We start from the raw sequence: 9,634 nt of genomic DNA on the forward strand, positions 1-9,634 counted from the left end.
GGTTTTGTGACTGAAGAGCGGTGGAAGATGAGTTGCATGTGTTTGGGGGGAATGCCCTGCTTATGAGATGGCTTGAGGGCTAAGTATGGCAGTGAACTCGGGTTTCAAGTGCGCAGCATGCGCACCGTCGTATGATCGTATGTATGTATGTATGCATGTATGTGTGCGTGTGTATACGTACACGCGTGGGTGTTTGGCATCACGAGGGCCACGAGTAGGGCCGGAGCAGGTACGGCTTACCAGGCAAGCAGGAAAGCCACGCCAAGGGAAGTAAACACCCCACGAATTGCAGTGCACCCTCCTTCTCTATGTGTGTGTTTGTGACTGGGGGGAAATGCTTGCCATTTTCGTGTTGAATTGCGGACAGCATGGCCGAGGTAAGGGTGCGCAAGGATAGTCAGGTATATGTACATTGCAAATGGCCTGGTTACGTGTCTCAAACAGCACTACTTGGACACCCATACCATTTGAAACTCAACAAGTTGAACCTAGATGGTTAATCCGAACTGCCCGAAACAGAACAATCTGAAACCCAGGTATAGTTGCATAGAAAGAAGGTCTAGGCCGCGGCTGAGTGTTTGCAACTTAAAGTTGACGAAGTCCAACCCGCATGCCGACATGCGAACCAGCGTGCATTGCCAGCAATAGGGATCTCAAATGAAGTTTTGATGTTCATCATAGTTAAGTCATTGGAAAGGTATTTTCCCTCATATTATGTTCTAGTCCTGCGAGCTGTGAAGTGAGTACCCGGCAGCCGGTCCTTTACCCCAGTGCTGCCGGCCTAACGAGAGATAAAGCTGTACGCGATTTATTTTTAATACCTCTGGGTTCTTTTGTCTCTTCTCTATGTTGTCATGCCATGACAAATGCCGTACGCCCTAGGGGACGGACCTAGCTCTGGGCTCTGGAAAGAATACCAAACTCCAAAAAATGTGTAGGAACAAAGACATCTCAATTGATGATTTAAGGAGAGCAATCGTTATAGCCATATGCGGATTACAATAATCCTTAATATTGAAAGCGCATTAGAATAAAGCGAGTCGTTTCGCGGTAGATGTCTGATAGCTGGATAAGACGATATGAAGATATATTCATCTCTCATCGAATTATGCGTAACAACTATTTTACTAGGTACTTTACTGCCATGGACTTGCCTAGCGAGTACCTGTCAGGACCGCCTGAAGTCCATTTCGCCTGCATCCAACGAGAAATGGATTGACTCGAACACCCTTGAATGCACGAAGACAAAGTGTCGACTAGATTACCTTGACTGCTTGGGTGCAAGCGGTTGGCCGGCACCCTATGGCGCACGCCAGGGAACTCCACGAACGGAGGACATGGTAAGCTTCTCTCTCATGATGCGAAACTTGCCAATTACACAGAAACTCGTGCCAAGCCTCTGGGCCGTGCTTCCAATTCCGTCGCTCTCCCGACGTTCACGCGACCTTCGCGTCGCCTGCGGCCAGGTCCTCGTCTTCAGCGACGAATTCAACAGCAAATGGAGGGATTTTCGGCCAGGAAAAGACGCCAGGTGGCAGGCCATCGATCTCATGTACGTCAACAATGATGCCGCGATGTTCCGCAGCAGTGCGGTCAAAGTTCAAGGTGGCTCAGCCGTCATCACGGCCTCCAAAACCTCCTCTAGCGGACCTTTCAGCGCGCCCTGGGGCGACCAGCTGGCCACCGCTAAGTACACCAGCGGCATGTTGCAAGGCTGGAACAAGTTCTGTTTCACCGGTACGTGCCTGCGTGCCTGCATGTGTTTTTCTCCCCCCCAGCTGCCGTATAGTTGGCTACCCCGGCTACCCTGGTCCTCTCCCTCCCTGGAGATGCTCCAAGACGTGCGGCACATCTGGCTTATGCCTTCCCCATCCAACCCTGTTCCCTCCCGTCCTGTCCTGTCCTGTCACCATCACCATCACCATCATCACCATCGTCATCGTTATCATCAGCAGCAGCATAAGCAGAAAGCAGCAGCAGAAACAGCATTATCATCGTTATCATCATCATCATCATCATCATCATCATCATCATCATCATCATCATCATCATCACCATCATCATCATCATCATCATCATCATCATCATCATCATCATCATCATCATCATCATCATCATCATCATCATCCCTTCCCATGACTCATGACTCAGGCGGCTACCTGGAGGCCAGGATAAAGCTGCCCGGGGACGACCAGCACGGAGGGCTGTGGCCGGCAGGTACGGACCGTACAATCGTACGAAATGTACGGATTGCATACTTGCATGGGCGTGCACACATTAAATACAAGACGCTTAGCGGTGCCTGCCTTCTGTAAAGTAAAGATGTCTGCAACCCCTCTAATTCCAACCCACCCCATCTCGCCACTACCGCATGGCGGTCAACACCCGCCTCCCCCTCCCCGCCTCCCCCCTCCCCGGGCCCCCCCCCTCCCCGCCTCCCCCCTCCCACCTGGTTCATCCATGACCCCTCCCCCCCCTTTGACGCACTTCGGTCAGTATTCACATTGGGAAACCTTGGAAGGGCAGGATACCTGCGGAGTACGGAAGGTGAGTCGTACGGGCCGTACGCCATAACCGGGGCACCGCCGTTTAGCATGCTTCTAGCGGTCTCGTCTCGTCCGTGCGACTACCGGAGCCTTGATGGCTTTGGTAACTTTTGTAGCTATATTAGGAAATCGGTTGTTTTTGTGTTGATTTGGTACTGACGATGAAATTCATTTTTCGCAACTTCATTTTTTCACTGACTACGACCGGTGAACTTTTCTTAATCCTGAGATCTGAGAATATATTAGTATTTGACCCTTATCGCTCAAGTAATATGGCTACTTAAGCGTGCACAGATCTGTGCGTGTGTTTGTGTGTGTGTTTGCCCACGGTCTGTCCCCGTGGTTTACCCCTCTATAAGTTCCGGACTCCCCGCCCCCCGGCGCAACCTTCCCCCCACCAGGCATTTGGCCATTCAGTTACGACATCTGCGATGACAACGCGCTGTACAAACAGAACTGGACGGACCACAACGGTCAACGGATTAACCGCTGCAACAGTACCCAGGGTACGGCCATCGGCATGTGCCGTACAATTTGCCGTACCGACGGGATATTCTTAAAACCCAGATGATTCTCACCTAGGATTTTGCCGTCGTGCCGCTTCTTACTGCCGTACACTCGGCTACCTTGGTAGCTAGCTAGCTGGTGGTCGGTGGGTTGGTTAGTTGGTGGGTTATCCACTGCGTTTATTTCTTCCGTCCTGTCGCGGGCCCCAGTCACCTATCACCCCACCACTGGCCCCGCCGTCCCGGTCCCCGCCCCCACCCCACCCCACCCCACCCCACCCCACCACACCACACCACACCACACCACACCACACCACACCCCTCAGGTCGCGGTGCCCCGGAGATTGATTTGCTGGAGGTGGGAGTGTGGGAGTCCTCCAAGCCCGAGCTGTCCACCAGTCTGCAGGTGGCCCCCGTGCTGCCCCAGGGCCTCCACTGGCTGGACAACCAGGGGGGTGTGTACTACCCCACGTATGCGGATCCCACCTTGTACAGGTGCGATTGGGGGGATAGGGCCGCGGGGCGGGCGGGGGGCGGGCATGTGAGGGTGAGGGTGGGTACGTGGTGGTGGTGGGGAAGGGGAAAAGGGGGAGAGGCGGGTAAAAAGGTGTGTGTATGTGTGTGTGTGTGTGTGTGTGTCAACTGACGGATAGGCGTGAGACTGAGTGGGGTTTGTTTTTGTCGCCTGTGTGCGGGGGAGGGACTCGGGGGAGGGAGCTGAGCGAGGACGGTACGTGGGTAGACTTACCGAAGCGTGAACGGGGTGTTTCAAGGTGTGAGAGTGAGTGTAAGAGTGAGTGTAAGAGTGAGTGTAAGAGTGAGTGTAAGAGTGAGTGTAAGAGTGAGTGTAAGAGTGAGTGTAAGAGTGAGCGCGAGCACATGTGTTTATTTACCCATTAGGCACGAGGACAACGTTCGTGCGCCCCAACGATACGGTTGACCAAACGAGGGCCATCTTTTGAAAAAAGTCCGGGGGCAGAAAAACTATGTATGCGAATTGCGCACATGCGCTGTACACAACTCCGCAAGCCCCCCCCCCCCCAAAACCTTCCCTCTCCCCCTCCCTTTTTCCTGCACACCTACTTTCCCCCCCCTCCCCCTTCCCCTCCCCTCCCCTCTCCCCCCCACACATACACACACACCACCACTGTAGCGTGCCCAATGGTTGGGCGGGTGTCAACTCGTACATGCAGAACGCCACCACCTTCCGACCCCGGCCCGGTAGCAAACTAGCGGATGCCATGTCGGCCACACACAAACTAAACGCCTCCCATTTTACGGACTTTTATGTGTACGGACTGGACTGGGCGCCGCGGAAGTACATACGGTACGTGTGTATGTACGGCACATGCGTGTATACGGCAACGTGTGTTTGTGTGTGGAGGTTTGGCATCAGTGCGGGTAGGCAGTGTGCGTGTAGGTGTGTTGGTGTGGTGTGTAGGTTTGAAAACAGTGCATGTACGGCAGTGTTGTGTCTGGCGAAGAGTGATCCGTACAAGTCGATGCATGTAACTACATACATATATCATACATACAAACAAACAAACATACAATACATTCATGCACCCCCCTCATTCCTCCATGATATTGCAGGTGGTACATCAACGACATCCTGATATATGGTGAGCTACTCTTCATAACCGTTGTCGTTCAAAGTGTCGTACGATAAATTGATGAGCGCACACACATGAGGTGTCACACAATAAAAAATTATATTACGAAGCGAATGGCCTGACACCTGTACAGAAAACTGACAGATGTACAGACTTACAAACTTACAGACGTACAGGCTCATAGCTACACCCGTAGCTTACAGACCTCCATCCCGGTTCTCCGCCCGCTCACCAATCCTTAAACCCCCTGCAACCCCCCTGCACATGTCCCCCCCCCGTTTCGCCCCTTTCTCCGTTCCGGTCCCCCCCCGGCTTCCCCCCCCCTCAGAGCTGAATGCCCTGGCGCTCAAAGGGGGCACCAACTCCGCCAACGAGAGTGTCGGCGACCGCCTCATCCCCGTGGAGCCGCAGTACATCAACATCAACGTCGCCATGAGCGACTCCTTCGCACCCATACACCCGGACCTACAGCTGCCGGCGTCAATGATGGTGGGTGCAACGTGCAACATTTTACCGGTCCCCCGGTGGGGGGTTCTCGCAGGGAGGTGTGTTTGTGTGTATGGGGGCTTAAATCTTTTTCCTCTCCCTCCCCCCCCCCCCGCCCCCCCTCTCGCTCACTCGAAAGCCCGTCTGTTGTCTTTTGTCGTTAACACCGCGCCGCCGCCGCACGGCCCGCTGTACACAAGAAAACAATATCGTTGCCACATGTTCACCCGCCTTTTTTCCACGCCTGCCGTACATGCCTGTCGTACAGATTGACTATGTACGGGTGTACCAGGCGCGAGATGAGATCAATGTGGGTTGCGACACGCCCGAATTCCCCTCCCAGGTGCGTGTGTATATATGTATGTATGTATGTATATGTGTATTGGGGTAAGGGAGGGGAGAATGAGGGGGGAAGTTGCGTGCGCGTACGGTACATTTCAAAGTTATGAAACTTCGTCACAAAGGGCTATATGGCGTTATAACTTCCTTACAAAGGGCTTCTTCCTCTTCTTTTCTTCCTCTTGATCTTCTTCGTCTTCACGTGTTTTTTAATTTGTTAAAATACCACCCCAGTATTTGAGTTGTGTGCTTTCTGTGACCTAAAGTCCACGGCAGGTTGCACCGCGTCCTGGGCGCCTGACCCGACAGAACGCACTTTTGTTTCGTGAACAACAATTGGGATGTCAAAAAAATTTCATGCCGTACATTATCTTTTCAACATTGCACAGGCGTATATCGACTCGCATTTGAGCGACTACAAGATCGATCTGGCCGGCTTTGACGACTTTGTTGGCAACAGCAGCGTCATGGGCCCCACTATGGAGCCACCTCCGGTACGGATATGTACGAGTTGCCGTACATCATGTATTTTTACGATGTGCGTTAGGCAGAGCTGTACGACGTGGATTTGTTAGCAAGCATGAAACACGTGGGTGCCATTGCACACACATACACACATACACGCACACGCGAGAACACACCAACACCCAACCTACCCGCGTATTGCGCATAATGTAATTAAAATACTGTTAAAGCTCACAGTTCGTAAACTTACAAAAGCCTTAGAAACCTTCAACACATTGTCGTACACTCGTACACATCACAGCCGCATAGCGAAACTACACCCAACACACATCCACTTGTACGATGATGTGTCGAACTTAATTATTACAACTAATTATTCATATAAGCTCTAAATACTTGTTAGTTCATAAATTGTTAGTTAGTTGATTGCCCGCAACGTCTCCCCGCCTCGGCCCCATCCGCAGCCAGACTACACGGCCGTCATTGTCGCGGTGTGCTGCTCGGTGGGCGGCGCACTGCTGCTGGCGGGCGGAGTGGGCTGGTGGATTTGGCGGCGGCGGAAGAGGGCACAGGCAAAGGCTCTGCTGGAAGCGACCGACCCGGCAGCGGCAGCCGCGGCGGCGGCGGCGGCGGCGGAGAAGCGGCGGCGGGAGGAGGAGGAGAAGCGGCTACGAGACGAGGCGACGCCGGGGTGGCGGCGCTGGTGGGTACGATTGGCGGTGACGATCTGGCGGGGCTCCCCCGGCGTCAATGCACGACATGCGCTGGCGCCGCCCATGTGGAACGTGCAGGTGGCGCCCTCGCCAGAGGCAGCGGCGGCGGCGGCGATGGCGACACCAGTGGCGTCAGCGTCAGTGGTCGTATTTCAGTCCTTGCCGCCGCCGTCGCCGCAGCGAGTGTCGGTGCCGTACCCGTCCGCAGCGTCAGCGGCGCCGCAGCGGCTGTCGACACCCACCATGACTCCGCAATCGCCACAGCGGCCGTCGGCATCGTATCCATCGGCGTCGGCGCAGCCACCGGTGTCGTACTCGTCCGTTCCGGCCTCACCACAGCGGCGTCTATCGTCGTCGTCGTACCCTTCCGTAACGGTGGCTCCGCTGCCACGTATGTCGGCGTCCTCTGTGCCGCCGCCATCGCCGCCGCGACCGACGGCGTCGTACTCAACGGCTGCAACAGCGGCGCCAACAGCCCCTTACTTCTCCGTGCCGTCGTCACCCCGGCAGCCATCCGTGTCGTACTCGTCCGCGCCGGTGGCACTGCCGCAGCGGCCGTCAACTTCGTCGTTGCCGCCACCATCGCCACCCCGTACGGCGGCGTCGTACTCGTCTGCGACGGCACCTCCCCTTGCGTTGTACCCCCCTGTACCGCCATCACCGCGGGGGCCGGCAGCGTGGTACACGTCTACGGCGGCGCCGCCGTCGTCGCCGCCGCGGCGGTCGCAATAGTCGTATCATCAGCGACGTACGGCAAGGGAGGAAGTCCGTGCCGTTGCCGTCGGCGTCACTATCGTGGGCTGCAAATGCTGTTGACGTGGGCAGCGGCGGCAGTGACGTCAGCGACATGCGAAGAGAGGCCACGTGTGACGGTACGACCTACAAGGCGTTTCCCTCGGACTGTTGCAGGATTGCCGTACGGTCTCGTACTGCGTGCTGTTTGCTTTGTGTGTGCAGTTTTGTCCATCGTCACGAGGTGGCGATGTTAGATGGTGGAATGGCTGACCTGATATGCAATCACAGCAGTATTGTGAATCGTGCAGTAATCTCAAAAGTTTAGGATTAACGAACGTACGAGCGTACGGATGTACGAACGAACCAACGAGCATTGTCGGCTTTGTGCTGGCGCAATCGCTGGAGATGAAGACTGATAACGTCGGTTTATCTGTGGCGGGAAATGTTTGTATCAGTTTTTGTTGGTTGCTGTGTTATCTACTTAATGTCTAAAATCACGATGATTAATGTGTTGTTGTTGGGGTGTTACACTGTGGGCGGCTCGCCCGAGAAAGGACGGCGGGCACCGTCGGGGGCCCTGACCGGGGGCCGAAACACAGCACAGGGACGGGCGCGCGGCTCTACGTCCGTCTGTTGTACTGGTATACATCGTTTTGGATCCATCACGCGGTGACTCAAGCCACGTAAACCCGCATATGTCCATATACGTACATATATACATATATACATACGTACGCACGTAGCTGAGTGTGTATGTGTGTGTAGGCGGCATGTCGATGTAGCTGCTGTCGCTGCAGCTTTGACCGACACGTATATACATGCATATATGCATATATAAATTTTCCTGCAGCGTTAGAGGCCTTTAATTCATATTGGCGAACGATGCTTCCCGAGCTACCGGGATACTTGTAGGTTCAACATGTACATGTAACATGTACATTTACAGAAATGTACTAAAAGGAATTCACGAAGTGCGCAGCATATAAGATGAGTAGCCTATATAGGCCCATGTCCATAGTCCAGGGCAACGGAGGGGGTTACCCTGGGGCCGTGTTACCCCTCCTGCTGGGTAGGAACTTACAAGGGGGTTACCCACGGGCTACCGGGCCCAGTGGAGGTGTCTTCACGACAGCAGGGCGCACGACGAACTTCTCCATGACATATGCACGTGGGACCCCAAGCGAAACCGAAAACTCAACTATGAGGTTTTTGCCACTTTTAAAATGATATTCTCAACTTATTGCAGAATATTTAGGTAAAGACGTGTGCTTTTCACTCTCGTAGCAACAGTAGTACGTGTATGTGTGTAAGGGAGAGGGGGAGCGGAGAGCCCAGCGCACTCACGCTGCTGGGCTCTTAGTCAGCTGACTCATTTCTGCCTCATTGCCTGAACCAAGTCAATATCAACTGCCTATCATAATTGCCTTCTATGAAACAGGTACAGGTATTCTCTCAGCAGCTGGTCGATGTTCCAATGTTCGAAATCTACTCGCTGCTCCCGAATTTCTCAACTTCGAGGGTTCAAATGGAAGGAATTGTAGTGGCTGTCCGCTGAAAAAGCCTCTCGAGATGCTGGTGGTCGCGTTACGCGCGTATTTGTAGAGCCGTACTGTGTACCAGCTACTACAGGAATACTCATGTGGCACATCACTACTACAACCTCCGCTCACGTAGCATGTGGTCCTTCAGCACCGGGGCAGAGTCTAAACACCGTGCAACCCTAAGTGAAGGCACCGGTATGCCGTACAGCACATGTACAGCTATACCGCATCGTCATGTCAATTCAACCTTATTGGCAACTTATGGCAATAGCAGTTATGTGGCCATGCCCGGTGGTTACCCATGATGGTTAGGGGAACCGAGGACGGTTGCTGGCTAACGGTCCATCCGGGTAACCTTACCGGCCCAGTAACACCGAGGTATGGTATGATCTCGGTTACTGGGCCGGTGGGGTGGCAACTGGGCCGGAACCAGCCTGGTGTATGCCAGCTGCAGCGGCCTGCTGCAGCAAGCCTGAAAAATTAATGCGTAAGAAGGGTTCAGCTCCCTTGGCATCTCCCATTTCAAGGCTAACAGCTGAGATCCAATTAGATAGGAATAGGACAAGAAGTACGCATGTAGGGTTGTCGTACCATGTCGTACCCGGACGCATCCGGAGCTTAATACTTGGACATCTGATTCAGATTCATAAATATATGCATCTTACGAACTTGTCCAATGTGTTACACATG

At 53.9% G+C, this 9,634-nt stretch overlaps 1 protein-coding gene across 1 annotated transcript; it reads left to right on the forward strand.

The window, feature by feature from the left end:
• Positions 1–368: 368 nt before the first annotated feature.
• VOLCADRAFT_105452 (uncharacterized protein) lies at positions 369–7,400 on the forward strand (the record flags this gene model as incomplete). The annotated part of the gene is made up of 12 exons (XM_002952190.1): positions 369–377; positions 1,467–1,737; positions 2,152–2,217; positions 2,497–2,547; positions 2,948–3,052; positions 3,379–3,547; positions 4,206–4,379; positions 4,646–4,674; positions 4,994–5,154; positions 5,420–5,494; positions 5,880–5,984; positions 6,420–7,400. The coding sequence occupies 12 exons, from the start codon at positions 369–371 to the stop codon at positions 7,398–7,400; spliced, it is 2,196 nt and encodes a 731-aa protein (XP_002952236.1).
• Positions 7,401–9,634: the final 2,234 nt, after the last annotated feature.

The sequence above is a fragment of the Volvox carteri genome, assembly GCF_000143455.1.
Source record: "Volvox carteri f. nagariensis unplaced genomic scaffold VOLCAscaffold_28, whole genome shotgun sequence".
Taxonomy (NCBI): domain Eukaryota; kingdom Viridiplantae; phylum Chlorophyta; class Chlorophyceae; order Chlamydomonadales; family Volvocaceae; genus Volvox; species Volvox carteri.